Below are 16,846 nucleotides of genomic sequence, written 5' to 3'. Positions count from 1 at the left end.
CGCGGGCACGGCCGCGGGGCTGGGCCCCCCCGCCCGCCACAAAGGGCCGGGAGCGGGCGCGGCGGCCGCCGAGCGCGGGGCCGCTCCCCCGGGGGAGCTCCCGCGGGGAGCGGGGGAGGGAGGAAGAGGAGGGAAGGAGCCGTGGAATTCCGCTGCCGCGAACAAAGGGCGGCCGGGCGCTTTGTGCAGCCCCTCCGGCCGCACAATGGGCGGCACGGCGCTTTCCCGGCCGGGCCGGCCCTGCCCCGGCCGCCTCCCGGCGCTGCCCCGGCCCCGCACCTGGGAGGGGAGCGCCGACCTCCCTCCCGCTGCTGGAAAATGGAGAGAGAGCTCCCTGCCAGCGCCTTCCTTTTGTGTGTGAGCGCGGCTGCTTCGCTCCTGGGACCCGCCGAGCTGCGTGAGGCTCGCGGGGCTGAGCATCCTCGGGTTTCTCAAAGTTTGGTTATTTTTTGAAGAGGAGTATTTATAGAAATTTACCTGCCAACGGCAGGTTTCTGCAGATTTACATTCCGTGTTTGGTATGTGGTTCCAGGTGGGAGCTATTTCTCTGTTAGCAGGTCTGACCAGGTAGCCTTTGGTGACCATGGTATCTCTCCTACCTGTAGCCAGCAGTGGAGTGAAAGCGAGATCCATCAGTTGTGCCAGAGCTGTTCAGGAGGATGTGGACAGTAGCAGAAGGAGTCTCATTTTCGTGCCATTGAGTGAGAAGCTGTAGGTACAAGTAGTTGCAGTTAGAGAAGCTGTGATGGAGAAGGTCCAAAGAAACAGGAGGGCAAAGGACAAGGGTGGGTAGGAGGTAGAGGAGTGACATCAGTCCCACCCCACTCATGATCTGGAAGCAGGTGAAAACATTGCTGTTCTCTTCAGGTTCTCTGCACATTTTGATGTGCACCAGCCAGGAGTTAGTGTGACAGATCAAGGAATGGGCAGAGATGGATTTGCTGCCAGACCGTTTTTCCTGCTCCTTGGTTGTAGTCATAAGAATGTCACATGAGAGACAAGCCCTGGCAGTCAGAGTGTCCGAGCTGGACAGCCCTGGAGGAAGTTCAGTGAGGTGGCCCTGGGGTGACCACTGTGGTGCTCAGCAGTCCTGCCTGGTTCACTGGGTCGTAGCACAGCTGTGCCACCTCTGAGCACCTTTTGGGCTAATCTGGGTTGTAGCACAGCTGTGCCACCTCTGAGCACCTTTTGGGCTAGTTGATCCACTCCCTGTGTTTCCCAGTGTGGTCTTTAAACAGGTCTGGTTCACCTGTGTCCTGCCTGGTTCACTGGGTTGTAGACAGCTGTGCCACCTCTGAGCACCTTTTGGGCTAATCTGGGTTGTAGCACAGCTGTGCCACCTCTGAGCACCTTTTGGGCTAGTTGATCCACTCCCTGTGTTTCCCAGTGTGGTCTTTAAACAGGTCTGGTTCACCTGTGCCTGTAGAAGGACGCAGGTGCTTTGCAGTGAAGTCAGGGCTGTTGCATCTCCACCTTTCTTTTACACTTGTAAGATTGCTGTGTTTTCTGTGGAGTTTCCCATGTTGTAGTGTCATATTCTGAGAAATCTCAAGTTCCTGGTTCATGGCCTGCACATCCAGTGCACGTGAAGGCAAAAACTTGTGGGAATGCCCAGGCTGGGCTGCTGTCCTTCCTTCTCCTGCTGGCACAGACCTGCTGGGAATGTTGCTGTTCCTGGGGATGGGAGACTGGGGCAGGCAGTGCACGGAAGTCCCAGAGCTGTGCTGGTGGCTGCTGGAAGCCCTCCCCAGTTCCATTGTTTCAAGAAGAATAGATCCCTCACATTTTCACACTCTGCCCCCCGGTTTGGCTGACTCATCGAGGTAGATGCAGCATTTGTCTTATTCACAGGAAACAGCCATGCTGCTCTTGCTTTGCCTGTGTGCTCCAAATGGATGTCATTCAGATCCACCAAGACAAATTCCTTTAGTCCAGCTGCACGTTTCTAAACTGGTTGTTGCAGTAGAGGTAGAAAAACAAACATGGGATGGGCTGAGCCTTTTCTTGGAAAGTCCAGGGATGTGTCCCACAGCTCAAGATTTATCTGCTGTGCTTTCTTCAGCCACTGTGGTGCCCCTCAAAAGCATGATCAGAGTGCTGGTGCCATGCCCTGTTTGCTCATTGCATCCAAATCTTTAAATATTGGGCAGAGGCTATCAGTAATTGCCCCAACAGTTTCAAAATATCTTTTTAAGAATATGTTACAAGGTGTCTTCATGATTAGGGCCTGCTGAGTTTTTGCAGGATGGGTTTGAACTAGAATTTGGCCATTACTAGTTCTTCTTGACTCCATCGGAAGAAACTCCTGAGTTAAACATATATAATGGGTTAATAAGATCTTGCATAAAACTGCTATTTTTTATTTGCAAATATATTGGTAGGAAATGTTTTTAAGCTGTAGTGGGTCACATCTTTCTGCAACATCCTGATGATTCTGTAGCAGCATGGGGGCTGTTGCTTCCATCTCAGTGTGAGAGCAGAGCAGCTTCAGTGCCTCCTGTTTCTGGTGCACATTCCCAGCTGTGTTATCCCAGGACATTTTTTGGATATGGGACCACTTGGCAAAGAAACAGGGTGTGGAAACCCCCCCACCAAAAGGGTCAGTCCTGAGTTCCTGGATGTCCCAGTAACTGGAGCATGTTTTATCCCAGCACTCCAGTGCTTCCTGGGACAGAGGAAAAGGTTTGCAGGGTTTTTAAAGTTCAAAAAGAGAGAAGGGAGAACTCCCCCTTCAAACCTCACACAGCAAAAACATCACAGGGATAAACTCATGTAGGCTTTCCTGTGAGCCCCTGGCTCAGTGCCTTGTCAGTGCTTTTGGACCATCCTGAGGCTGGGTTATCTGGGGAATGCAGGGCTGCTCCTTTGGTCAGACCATCACCATGGAAGTGTCTTTGCTTGGAAAAGTTCTGATCTTCCTTTCTGCTCCCACAGTGGGAGAGGATCCCTGTGACTTGGAACAGCACACCTGCCCTGCCCTCTGTTTTACAGTGCCTGTCAGCCTCACACAAACCCCACAGTGTGATTTTTACAACTGCTCTGTGTTCTGTTGCTGAGAATTTTCAGTTTTCCTGTGCCCAGCTGTCAGTGGAGTCCAGAGAAAACAGTTTTTAGCTGGTGGGTGCAACCCCTTCCCAGGTGCTTCCATGTGAACAGGAACCCCCTGAGGTGCTGCTGTCTGGGGCTAGGGGGTCTTCAGCAGGGGCTGGTCCTGCTCTCAGAAATTCAGTGACTTGGAAATTCCCCATCATCCAGGACTCTTACACTATATGGGATTCCTGGAGTAATCACAGCTTGTCTTTATGGATTTGAATTGAGGGGAAAACACTTGTGTTCACTACATTCAGAGCATCTTATTTCTGCTGCAGCTCCCTTTACACTGATGGGGTGCTGTAAAAGGGGACTTGGGAAGGCTAAATTTACATTTATGTTCATTTGGAGGCCTTTTACACTCCCTGAATGATGTGTCAGGGGGACTGACAGCCTCCTTTGCCCAGCCCCAGGGTAAAGAGGGATGGTGTGAAACCTGCACCCACTGAAGCCAATAGCAGAGCTGGCACTGGCTCCCAGGAGCACCAGATTGGGCCAGAAGCGTGGTCACAGCAGAATATTCATCACAGTTTATTCTCTTCCCACATCCAGATGCCATTTGCATTGTCAAAACACTGTCATGGATTTTTAGCAGGAATTTCAGAGCATACCTTTCCTGTTCTCCCCAAAAGTCCCACGGCTGTCCCCGTGCAGCCTCTCTGGATGTCTCGTGGGGGAGTCGGCAGCGCTTGGGAAGCCCAAGAAAATCCCTGACTGCTTAAAGCAAGGGAGGAGGCAGGGACAAAACCTTACAGAATCACAGAATTCACAAAATCACTGGGTTGGAAGAGACCTCCAAGATTCATCTCCAGGGCTCTGCCACAGGGCTGCCAAGGCTTCCTTCTTTGCTTGGGTGTTTTTAGCTCGAGGTGTGGCTTTGCTGTCCTGCAGGATGCAGTCCTGTGGTGGTTTCCTCAGCCAGGTGTCCTGGCAGCTCACTCCGTGCACTGCAGCCCAGGGGGGACGTTTCAGCCTCCAGAATCAAAGGTGATCAGAAGAGCACCACAGGCAGCGTTGTGTGATGTTTTCTCTTTTAATCAATGGTGAGGAAAAAGGGAACATGTTGTTGCTCATCTGTGTTAATTTAAGAAGCCACACACACCCTGCAGCGGTCGGGATCAGGCTGGGCATTTCCTCAGCTGGAAATCAAACCCATTTCACTCCAAGGGGAAGGAGTTCACTCAGAAGGAAACAGGACCTGGGGTTTAGGAGGAAGGGCTGAACTGGCAGGGTGGCTCCAGGCCAGAGCTCTCCCTGCATCCCTGGAGCAGGTTCCCTCATCCAGCAGAGCTTCCCTGGTGGTGACTCACCTGGATGGGGCTGCAGGCAGGACAGAGGGCCAGCTCCTCCCTCTGCAGGGTGACACTCAGCCAGTGCCACCGGGCTTTGGGGTTGACATCCAAGCACAGTGAGTCAGGAGGATGGCTGAACAGAGGGTGAGGAAGTAAATGATGTGTAAATGCAGTTTTCTCTCTCTGAGGCAGAACGAGCAGCTCTGCTGGGGCTGAGATGCCTCGCAGTGCCAGGCTGCCTTCTCAGAGCTCCCTGGGTGTGCAGTCCCTGCACTGACCCCAGGCTGAGGAACAGGCTGGAGCAACACTTCTGTAATTAGCAGGATGGGGAGAACCAATTTGCCTTGCCCTTTCCCAGTGGAGAGGGCTGTGGAAAAGGGAGACTTCCTCGCATCACCCCAGGCTGGCCCTGACCCACCTTTGCTGGGAAACAGGAGAGTTCCTGACCTTGCTTGGCATCACCAGGCAGATCTTGGGCAGATTTTTTTAGGAAGACAAAAAGAAGAACTGATATTTCCAGTTTGCTGGTTAAGCTAAAGAAAAAAAAATTAAAATAAAAAAGGAACAATTTTTGGATTTGACCAGGCTCAGCACACAGAGGAATGATTTTTGTGTGTAGTAAAAATCCCTGGGAGTGCAAACATGGCTTCATTTTGTTATTTGCAGCTCGAAGTACTTTGAGAATGACTAGTTTTGTTTTGCTTTAGGAGCCAGTTCCAAGAGGATTTTTTTCCTCTTCTTTGTGTGTTTTTTTCTTTTTCTGTGTGAACCACATGCACACACAATAATTAACCAGTGAAGAAGGTCAGAAAGGAAGTGACTGGGGAAGATGTACTTTAAACACAGACATTCATGAGGCTGTGGGCTGTAATTAACTGGAATGTTTGTCTGAGGTTCCCAGGTTACATGTTGAATATTAGATAAGTTATTAAAGAGGCAGTTTTTTATTTGTCCTTTTAATTATCAAAGCTTTAATGGCTCTTCGGCTCTACCAAATTAATATATTTTTTTTTTTTTACATTTGGAGAATATTTATTTCTCTTTTCTTGATGGGGTTTGGTGTAACCTACCAGCATTGCTCTAGGTTAGAAATAATGCTCAGGGTTGTAGTGTAACATGGACTGCTGGGCATGGCCAGTTTGTCATGGACAAACAGCCTTTGGGAGTGCAGGAGGAGGAGGAGAAGGCAAGTGTGTTCACAGAGTGATGGAATGGTTTGGTTGGAAGGGACCTTAAATCTCACCCTGTGGTCAGGGACACCTTCCACCAGAGCAGGAGTTATTTGTTTTAGGGAAACTGGGAACCTCTGGGAGGAAACAGTGAGGAAGCAGCCCTGCAAGAGGAAAGCTGAGGTATTTTCCCAATGTGGAAATACTCATTTGGTTCTCCAAAGGTTCTGCTTCTTCTCTGGAGTGAGTGATCAGGGTGAAGCACATCTGCTGAAAGGTGATTCCCAACTGGAACAACTCTAGAAAAGCCATTGGGTGGTCAGGGGAGCCCAAGGGGGACACCTGGCAGGTGGAAAGGGGTGGGAGAGGGCTCTGATCATGCTGCCACAAACCCAGAGGGAGATAGATCACCCAGAAACACATCTGGAGACCAGGTTATGTTAGGAGATGATTTCTGAGTGTCAGAGGCACGATGCTTTCCCTGGGGACGTGGTGTCCAGAACCTCTGTGAATGCAGTGACACAGAAAGAGCTGTGGGTTGGACTGCAGGCTTGGAATGAGCAGTAACCCCTGCAGACTCCACTCGGGAATTCTGAGGTTTACACAGTGCCCATTAACTTCACGTGGGAAGAGTTTTGACGGGTGCTGGTGAAAGCTGGAGAGGCAGGAGTGCTTCAGCCTCGAGAGTAATGCTGGTCCTTGGTGAAACCCACTGGAGCTTCAGTTCTGACTGGCTGTGGTCGTGCTTTGGGGGGATTTTCCAAATCCAGTGAGCTGATCAGTGCCACTCTTTGTGGCACCACGTTCCTTCCCCTGCTGGACCACAGAGATGCCTCGGGTTGCTGAGGAGGACAGCTGGGGACAGATCCCCTCCTCTGGCTGGACTTCCCATCTGTAAACGGTGCCTCTTGGAAATGGGGAAGGGATTTTAGTTTTTCCTGTTGTGCTGGGCTCTGATTTTTTGCTGCCAGGGCTCTGTGCCTCCTCAGGAGTGACACCAAACCCAGCGAGTGAGAGCCTGGTGTAGAGCAGAGTCCTGTGCATCCTGGGGACAAGCTTGGCCATCCCCAGCCACAGCTCCACGTGTGCTTTCCATGCCAAGCAGCCATTTTAATGCATTCCAAATTTCCCTGCAAAAGCAGCAGACACTTGGTTTGCTCTCAGTGTGTCTGTGTGTGCACACGTGGTGGGAACAGGGAGATGGCTTTTCCTGGGTGTTCCCTGTCCCCAGCAGGACAGAAGCCACCCACCAGAAGTGAAAACATCAGATAAAGGCAAACATGAAGGAAATTACTTCTTGCAGCCAGAATACATAAAACTTGATTTTTTTTTTTCCTCCTGCAGTCTACTTTTTTAAAAAAGACAAAATAATGCTTCCTCTAGCTAATCTTATGTCCATCCTCTGGCCTGAGGAAACATCTGCTCCCCATGGCAGCCTCAATTGTCCCAGCCAGTTCCCTCTTAGAGTTCCCTTCTCTTCCACTGCCTCCAGCTGCCTTTGTTCCTGCCCACCAGCAATCCCAAAGGCAGGAGCCCATCCTGGTGTCCAGGTTTAGCTCAGGACAGGTTTAACCATCTCCTTGGCAGGGTTTTAGCAGCTCGTGTGCTGTTCTAATAAACAGCACAGTCCCCCTGGTGAGATCAGGAGTCAATTAGCCATGAGGGTGCTCAAAGATACTGATACAGCAGAAAAAAAATCACTCCAGTCCTTGCAGCCTGTTCATTGCCTTATGGGCTGGTTAGTGTGTCCTTGGAGCTGGGAATTTGCTCTGGGAGCCAGAGCTGCCAGCAGTGCTGTGATGTGGTGAGTGACGCTGGGGTGGGTTTGTCACTGCTCAGTTGGGTGTTGACTCCTGGGGAGGAGCATTTGTGTTGGTGAGGTCCTGCAGGCCAGGGGTACTCAGCAGCTTTTCACCTACACAGCTTTTTTGTGTGGGAGGAATCTGGGTTTTGGTTTGCTTTTGGAACAAAACCATTTCCACCCTCCTCAGAGGCTTGGCTGTCCCTGCTGAGAGGAGCTGCAGCTTCCTGCTGGGATACAGGATGGGGAGCTGGGCATGGCTGTGGTGGGGCTGGGGCTGTGGCTCTTTGTTCAGACAGCCCCTGGCCATCAGCATTTCCCTCTGTTGTGCTCCTCCTTCCCCCTCCAGGTGGCTTTACCCACCTCTTGTGTTTTCAGCCTTCCCAGAGACAATGTGGCTCTTTAGCCAAAATGGAAAACCGGTGGAGGGTCACAGCTGTCACCCTTCAGGCCTGGAAGGGCTGCTCTGTGCTTTCCATTCCTGGTGAGAAAATCACCCAGTGGTGGATTTTCTTTCTGGCAGAGACACAAGGCTCTGTGCCAGTGTTTCCTGTGCTTGTCACCTTTACCTTTCCTACACGGGAAGGGAAACACCTTTTTGTTCTGACCCAGTCATTTGTTTCCTGGTCCTTTGTCTGACTGTGATTGCAGACCCCAAAAATAGGCAGAGGGATGAAAATGCAGAGTACAGGAGCAGCTGTGTGACCAGGAGCTGCTGAAGGGTGAGGAGAACTCTGGAGAAGAGCTTTCCTTGGAAGAGCCTGCTGGGAACAACTTAATTTGTGCTCGGGGTCACGTGCATTTTATTGCCACAGATGCGCTCAGAAGAGCAGCTCACAAAAGGGAAAAAAAAAAATAATTAATTGCTGTTAAAAATGCGTATCTGCAGCCTTGTGAGGGCTTTGTGATTCCTGGGAGTTTGGTTATGCAGGGTCTGTTTCCTGAGGGCAGTGACAGCCTCGGTGCAGCGAGCAGTGTCTGCTTCCATCCCTGCACAGGGGGTGGCTCTGCTCCATCCCCGTGTCCCTGCTGGGGTGACCGTGTCCCTGTGTCCTGTCCCTGCTGGGGTGACCGTGTCCCTGTGTCGTGTCCCTGCCGGGGTGACCGTGTCCCTGTGTCCTGTCCCTGCTGGGGTGACCGTGTCCCTGTGTCGTTGCAGGACCGTGGCAGCCGAGGTCAGGAAGCAGATCTCGGGGCAGTATGGAGGCTCCCCACAGCTCCTCAAGAACCTCAACATCGGAGGCAGCGTCTCTCATCACACCACTGTAAGTCATGCCTGCAGCAGGGCCTGCTCTGGCTGCTGCCCACACTCATTGCCATGCCACTGGGAGGAAACTGCTCTGCTGACAGCTTCTTGATGTCAGAGGCTCTGATAACACCAAGGACAAAATTCCGTGCAAAACCCACTGATTTTGGGGATTTCTGTGTTGCAAATCAGTTGGTATGGCTGGGAATCTGTGTTTCTGCAGAATCTTTGTAGGACAAGGGGATTTCTTGACCAGTTATTAGTTGTTTTATCCTCAGACAGCCTGGATTGGGTATTAAATTCCGTGTGTGTGTGTGGTTCTCTGCATAGAGAGCTCTTTGCAAGCTCCTGCACTTCAGGTTGCTGTTTTCCTGTCCTTGTCACCCTGGAGAGCAGGACCACAGCAACTCATCTGCTCTTCTGAAGTCTTTTAAATATTATGTGCAAGTTGAGTGTGCCTATTCCTTGTATTTACTTACAAATTTACAGCCCACTTTGAAGAGCTACATTGTCACAATCACCCTTTCTGAAGTCAGACTTTTTTGCATGGCCTACCAGTAACCTTCCAGATTTATTGTGGTAAACATTTCAAGAGTGCAACAAACTTTTTCAAGCTGGAAATGTTTGATTTGGCGTCTCACTTCAGGTCACAGCAGTTCCTTTTTCTGCAGTCAACTTGGAAAATAAATATTAGAGCATCTTGTTTTCTTCAGAGGGGGGTGGTTAGGTCAGGCAGGGCTGGAAATGTGCCCTGAATTTGATGGTCTGTGCAAGTGTTGTGAGTTTACAAGAGTTCTTCTCTTTGCAGTGGGGTCCTGTAGTGTTTCCTCAGTTCCTGGGGTTGTGGGGATGAGCCCATGGGAATTCCCTCTGCTTCATGTGCAGTGTAACCTGTTAAAGCTTCCTCCTGTGGAGCACAAAGGTGTCCTCAGAGCTGTGTCACCTCAGAAGGGACCTCCAGGCTGACCTCTGGCTCGGAGCAGTGACTTCTCTGCAAGCACACACTTCATCTCTGAGGTCTGACTGTGCCAGGGACACTGGGGATGGAGCAGGGCTGGAATTCTGTCATGTCCCAGGAGCACAGGGAGGGCAGAAGGCTGGTCTGTCAGAAGCACAGGGAGATCAGAAGGCTGGTCTGTCAGCAGCCTGCTGGGCACCGAGCAGGTTAATGAGAGAAGGGTTAATGAGAGCTGCTGCCCAGGCTAATGCCTTACCTCAGTGGCTCTGCTGGGCTGTGCAGTGATAATGCAAAGCCCTGACTTGGCACTTCTGGATGGTCTTTTGCATAATCCAGCATTAGGGCAGGGAGGGTCCCCTGCTATTAGCTGGAGTGTGGAGCACTCAGGGTCATTGACTCCACTTCCCTGCAGCTCTGGCCAGCTGAGGAGTGCACTCCCGTTGGATATCCATCCCAGGAACTGCTGGGCCTCCCTTGTCCCACCTTGGTTTCATCTTGGAAGGGCTTGGCTGAATTGCCTTTGTGCTCTCACAAAGTGAGATGTCTTCTGTGAGCCTCTCCAGCTGCTCCTCACCCAGCCATGTTTTCTGTCAGTTTTTCCTTGTATCACCTCCTTTCACTCTGAATTACCTATTTTCCACTTTTTCCTCTTATTCCTGAAGTTTTTCCGTTCTGCCACCAACCAAGTATTCATGCTCAAAGCTTCAGTCCTGTTGATCTTCACATGTAATTTTTGATACAGCATCAGACTTGTTGGTCATGGCATTATCAGTAGCTCTCATTACCCTGTTGCCCTGGTGTTTGCTAGTAAATATATGCAAGGATCTATAAAAATGCTGGAAAAGGTCATCCTGGCTGGGAACAGGCTCTGAGCTTTTCCTATCAAGCTGCATTGTGTGATGGCTGCTGTGATAAGCTCCCAGTTTGTCACATTAAATTGGGTGCTGAGCAGAGATGCTCTGCAGAAGCCTGATTAACACGGGGTGATGGTTTGTAGGAGATAGTCTGTAGGAAAAGTCTCTTTAGTTAAGTCATGAGTCTGTATCCTGAGGCTGCATAATACAACAGAGGTTTGCTTGTCTGAATTTTGGGTTAATTTCTCTCCCTGAGGCATCTGTGAGGATCTGCTGTGCCTGCCTGGCCTGGTTTGATAATCAGCATTATGCAGAGGGAAGGCATTGCTGTGTGAAGCTGGTTTGCTCTGGAAAAGCTCACTTCTGTGTAGCCACACTGGTTTAAAAGCCTAAAGTAGGGCATGTAGTGTGGGAGTGAATAGGAAATTCCTGCTGAAATGTTGCGTGGTTGAGTTCCAGTATCTCCACAATGGCAGCTGGTTGGGATGGGGGCTCCAGCCTGCCAGAGTTGAAGAATTAATTGGCCAATGCTCTCAGGGATGCATAGGGTGGGATGGTTGGGGCTGTCCTGTGCAGGGCCAGGAGCTGGAGGATGATCCCTGTAGGTCCCTGATCACTGGAGGGGTACTGGGGACAGCCAAAGGTGATACAGAGGCTCCATCATCAGAAGGCTGAAAAGGCAATGAATTATTAGAAATGTGCAGTTCTTGTAGAAACAGTGGTGGACTTAAGGCCTGATTGGCTTTTAGGAATCTTCCCTCACACTATTGGTGAACTATGAATAGCACACTCTGGAGAACCATATCTATAAACAATGGTTACAGAAAGAGAGATAATAATTGTTTGAATTCTTTCTTCTGAATTTCTTACGGCTTTTACACAGCTCCCCAGGATTTTCCTGGGAGAACTATGTCTCTTTCTGTGTAGAGGATGTGTAATTACTGCAATCCCTTCCAGCTCAGGTTACCCCATGATCCTGTGACTCCAATGATTGTGCAGGTGTGTTCTCTCATGCCCACCTTGCTCCCTGTGCTGAGAATTCTGCACCAGGAAAGGTCAGCAGTGATGCTCTGATGGTTTGTCTGAGAGTCTTACCAGTCCAGTGGAGATATTTTGGTGGAGAAATGGAGTTTTTGTGAATGAAAGCCTTCAGCACTGTGCTTGCTTGGGCCTTGTCAGCTGAGGCCAGTGCAGGGATGTTCCCCACTCCACAGGCTTGCCCGTGGTTGAACCTGGGATAAATGCAAAAACCTGTCAGCTGAATTTTAGCAAGTCTATTCACTTTTGCTTCACAAGCAGCAGACAAAATGCTGCCAGAACTGTTTCTAATTTGGTATCTGGTAGAGCTGGAGAGAAGACACTGCTTTCAAATGAGTTTATTATTGTCAGCCTCCACCCTTCTGCCACTTTAGGAGCAGCTGATTTGAATTGCACTCCTCAAGCCCCAGACACAGGTCCAAGGGCCTGAGAGGCTTTTCCTGTGTGACCCAATGTGCCAGGCTGGGATCCTGGCAGGATGCAGTTCCTGCAGCTCTGAGCTTTTTCTTTCTGCAGCCCACAGCAGAAAGCACTGACAGTTTGTTATTGGGAAGTAGGAGCTGTGAGCTCGGAGAGTTCCATGAAGGAGGGTTTATTTTTTTAAAGTTATTTTTGCAAGTCTCTCCAAGCCCACTGGTGAGTGGGGTGTGCGTTTGCACCTTGCTGGGGGTGCTCTGGGTTGGGGTCCATGGGCTGTGCTCACCCTGGCTGCCCCAGAGGTTCAGCATTCCCTGCTGGGAGCTGCTGCTTCTCACCACCAGCCCCACTTGCACCTCCCCTGGGAGAATTCCCCAGCATCTTGCAGGATGGGGAGTTTGCTCTGTTTGTTTGGTGACCCAGCCTGTTTACTATGGGCCATTATAATCCCTCATGACTAACCACTTTCTTTTCTTCCCAAGTTTGTTTTTTCTGTGCAGCAGCTCCCTGTGCTCAGTTAACTCTGTCTGCTGAAAGAAGATAAAGACTTATAAAATCTTGGACTTCTTTTTTCACTTTTGAGTGCCAAGGATAATAACTGAAATGTTTTTTGGTTGTTGTTCAAAACTTGATTTTTTTTCTTCCCAAGAAAAAGTTCTCTTAATTTTTAAAAACCTTTTCAGGTCTCTTTTTTTTCCTATTTCTTTACATCTTTAGAGGTATATTTTAATGGTTGGACACAGTGGTCTGGTTGACAAGATGGTGTTCAGTCAAAGTTTGAGCATGGATGATCTTGGAGGACTTTGCCAGCCTTAATGATTCTGTGATTTAATTAGAAGAGCAGCTTTTTACTAAACTTGCAAATCAGCAGAGTGAACGTACATTCAGTTGTTTTATAGAAAAATCAGCTTTTTCCAAGGGATTGGGTGTGATATTTCCTGCCTTTTGATGTATGTTACAGCAGAGATGATTGTTAGTATGTAAAGGAGCACTGTTATAAGAGATACTAATTAGTCTGGGAGTAAAGGGGTCTGGATTCTTGGATGTGATGTGATCTGACCACGTCTGCTCTCAGCACTTCATTTTCTCCTGTAAAATGAAGGTGCTGACATTTACATATCTTTGTGAAGCTCTGCTGGCTTTATGGGCATTATCTGGGCTAATTGAGCCTTTGTCTTGGATTTATGGGATGTCAGACTTTGGCCATGTACTCAAAGATAGCATCTCATTATTCAGTAAGAGAATATAGGTTCCTTTGTATGTTTCCATTGTTTATTTTAACGTAATTTAAGAGAAGAAGAAATGGTGACTTGTGCAAATGAATGGGAAGCACAGCAAAGGAAAACATGACAGTGTCCTGCGTTTTGGAGTGCTCAGAGCCAAGTAATTTTATCACCAAGAATTGAAAAGGAGAATGAGCCAAGTCTTTATGCTGTCTCAGAGCTGATGAAGGCTGAAGGCTGCCTCCCATTATTTGTATTTCCTGGAGGTTTTGCACTGCCTGGCTGGATGGTTTATCCTCATCAGGCAGGGGAGGATGGGAGAGGCATCCACATCCTCTGCCCTCCTCCTCCCCTGGGGCTGCTCACAGTTCACTCTGCTCTGTGCAGGCACTTTCTGCAGCACATGGAAGCTGCTCCCATGCCCTGGCTAAAGTGGCAAAGGGCAGGGGTGTTTCAGCTGTTCAGGTGACTCTGCTGTCCACTGGCAGTCTCTGCAATAACTTCAGCAGTGTTAGCAGAGAGCAGTACTCTTAACTAAATGATATTATACCAAGTAATTGTTAATAAACAGGCTGGGAGAGCTGCGGAGGAGAAGGATCCAGGGAGAGCTCAGAGCCCTTTCCAGGGGCTAAAGGGGCTCCAGGAGAGCTGGAGAGGGGCTGGGGACAAGGCATGGAGGGACAGGACACAGGGGATGGCTCCCACTGCCAGAGGGCAGCTGTTGGAGGAATTTCTTTGCTCAGAGGGTGCTGAGACCCTGGCAGAGGCTACCCTGAGGCTGCCCCTGGGTCCCTGGCAGTGTCCCAGGCCATGGGACAGCCCAGGCACCCCTGGCTCATCCCTCCCTGCAGGGCAGAAAGTGTCCCCTGGGAGCTGAGAGGTGCCAAGGATTTCCCACTCAGGAGAGCACTCTGTGCTTGGCAGGGCTCGGGGCCACCAGGGCTCGGGGCCACCAGGGTGTGCCTGTGTGAGCCCCAAGGGTCTGGAGGGCTCCATCTCTACTGGCCTGATGTAACATTTCTACCAAAAGTGGGAAATCTGTGATTTTTCTGTGGTCTCTGCTCAAACTGTTTTTTTTTTCATTTCTCTATTGCTGTCTCAGTTTCTGCTTTCAGTTTTGTCAGAGTTTATCAGAGGGAGACTCTTCAAGATGAGTCTCATTTCTTGCATTGTCTGTTTCAAAGTCTTTGTGTTCTCCAAATACTCTTGGTGAAATTACACAACTCTTAGTCATCAAGATCTTGTCTTCTTACCCGTCCTTGGAGGCATAACTCGTGTCTTTCTAGGGTTGGTAAGAAATTGCTTTAGTATTCCCAGATAACTAATTAATCTCTGATTAATATTAATATTTCTATACCCAAATGGCTTCCTACATTAGCAACCAGTTATCACAGCAAATAACCTGGCAGTATTTGTACATAAAGCATCTCACTGGTTTTGGCTGTTACTTGTTACGTGTAGGATCCTTCTTTAGATGGGTGTATTTGTAATTATTTCACAGAACCCCACACTGCTTTGGGCTGGAAGGACCTTGAAGCTCATCCTGCTCTACTCCCTGCCTGGGTCAGGGACAGCTTCCACCATCCCTGGGTGCTCCAAGCCCTGTCCAGCATGGCCTTGGACACTTCCAGGGATGAGGAATCCATTTTCTTTCATTGGAGGCTTTTTCTAACTCAAGCACTGTGATAGAATACACTGCAGATCTCACAGAATACAGATCTTAAAACTGAATGTTTTCAGGTTTTAAAAGTGGAGGCTTCAGACACAGAGAATGCTTACAGCCATTTTTGGGGCACGTTTGCAGTTTGGAAATGAAGGACTTCCACAGCTGCTCTCTGTGGTAATGACATCCCACAGAACACCAGGCACAAGAAGGAATAAGAGGCAGAGCAGGAGACAGGGAGCTGCATTCCAGAGGCAGTGGGGAGGTAATGACTGCACTTATGGCTGGGGAGGTGCCATCCCTGGTGAGCCTTGGGAGCTGCCTGTGGTTGATGGAAAGCAGAGATTGCCTAGGAATCTCCTTGGTTCATTTGCATATTTCCATGTATTATAAATGCGGCCAAAAAATGAAATGCAGGAGTTCTCTGGGCTCACCAGGCATCAGGAGTATGGGTTTTCTGAAATGCAGGGATGGCAGCAGACAAATGTGTGAGTCTTTGAATTTGGATCCATTCGGGTTATTTTTGGAGTGCTTAGTTGAAAGAAAATGTCATTTTTGCAAGTAAAACATGTTTTTTCATTACTTGAGCGTTGTCAGTGGTTAATATTACACTGCTCATGTTTCAAAACCTCTTGAGAGTGACTTGCCTGTAGTTCACACTTAAAAATAAATCTACTGCCTCTGTTTAGCAAGCTTATTTCTTTCACATTACCTTCTTTAACCTGCCTGCAAATTGTAATTTTTTTTTAGCATATTACATTCTCAGATTTATTCTAAGTCCTTCAGTACATCAGATTTGCCTCCTGTTCCCTGAGGTACCAGTATCCCTTTAAGGGTGACAGGATTTTGCCCCAGCAAGCACAGGCCATCTGCATTCCTGACTGCTCTGCAAGGGAAGTGCCTGTTTGCCCTGGAGACCCAGAGATAGCTGAGAGGAGGCTTGGGCTCAGCTTTGAAATGTTAATCTGCTGCTTCTGTCCTTCCAAGATTTTGCCCAGGGAAGGCAGTGGGTGGGAAGTTGGTATTAATTTAGAATTTGGAGCTTTGGCACAATCTGTTGCAGTTTTAGCACGTTATAAATCGCTTAATATTTAAGGAGGTATCAAAGTTAAGATGGAACTTTGTCCTGGTTTCAAAATTGGCAAGAAATACCACCCTGATTTTGAAGAAGTGCTTTAGCTGCCAAGTAAAAATAGCAGTCAGGATCCTCCCTGTGATGAGGAGCTGTCTGCAAGGTTAATTTTTCAAGGTCCCTTATGGGATCCTCACAGGGAGTTTTGCTCCCACACAGGAAGGAGGCAGGAGGAACAACCTTGCACACTTTGCCATTGTCATTTTTACAGAGCCCTCAATTGTACTGATCCTCACAGGGGCTGGGCTCTGCCCTTGGGAATGATGCATTTTATTTGAGCTAAAAGGGAAATTTGGTTTGGATTGGGCCACAGCAGTTGGGTTCAGATCCTTGTTGTGCCAGATGCATCCTGCCAAGCTATCTTGCCATAACCTCTCGGTGCTCCTGGGGCTCCCTGGGGCATTGGATCTCCTGGGAGGGAGAAGGAAATGGGAGGGAATGTTGTTTTCCATGGCTGTGCTGTCACACACAAGCTGGAAAAGTCTGCAGGGTCCTAGCAGGGATGTGAGTGTGTCACTTGCAGTGTGGTGGGTTGACAGGGGCTGGGCTCTGCCCTTGGGAATGATGCATTTTATTTGAGCTAAAAGGGAAATTTGGTTTGGATTGGGCCGCAGCAGTTGGGTTCAGATCCTTGCTGTGCCAGATGCATCCTGCCATAACCTCTCAGTGCTCCTGGGGTTCCCTGGGGCATTGGATCTCCTGGGAGGGAGAAGGAAATGGGAGGGAATGTTGTTTTCCATGGCTGTGCTGTCACACACAAGCTGGAAAAGTCTGCAGGGTCCTAGCAGGGATGTGAGTGTGTCACTTGCAGTGTGGTGGGTTGGGCAATGCCCTGTGCCCAGCTGGCTGTTGGGGAAGGGATGGGCTGAAGTCCTCCAGGCAAACGTGGGAATGCCTGTGGACATCAGGGCACTGTGCTTCAGTCAGTCCCTGTGGTGTGGAGACAATAATTGTCCCTTTTTC

The 16,846-nt window shown here is 49.4% G+C and overlaps 1 protein-coding gene across 9 annotated transcripts in view; it reads left to right on the top strand.

The window, feature by feature from the left end:
• The window catches only part of DOCK7 (dedicator of cytokinesis 7), a 94,808-nt gene that overhangs the window by 929 nt on the left and 77,033 nt on the right, over positions 1-16,846 (top strand). For all 9 annotated transcript variants that reach the window (XR_005956472.1, XM_041483604.1, XM_041483603.1 and 6 more), the window contains exon 2: positions 8,512-8,617. Coding sequence is in view for 8 of the 9 variants with exons in the window: in XM_041483604.1 (XP_041339538.1) it covers positions 8,512-8,617 (106 nt within the window). In the remaining variant the exon portion in view is untranslated. The remainder of the gene's footprint in view (positions 1-8,511; positions 8,618-16,846) is intronic.

This window comes from Pyrgilauda ruficollis, unplaced genomic scaffold (genome assembly GCF_017590135.1).
Source record: "Pyrgilauda ruficollis isolate IOZ18807 unplaced genomic scaffold, ASM1759013v1 scaffold6, whole genome shotgun sequence".
Taxonomy (NCBI): domain Eukaryota; kingdom Metazoa; phylum Chordata; class Aves; order Passeriformes; family Passeridae; genus Pyrgilauda; species Pyrgilauda ruficollis.
The sequence above is the reverse complement of the archived record's forward strand: the minus strand, read 5'-3'. Positions and strand labels throughout refer to the sequence as shown.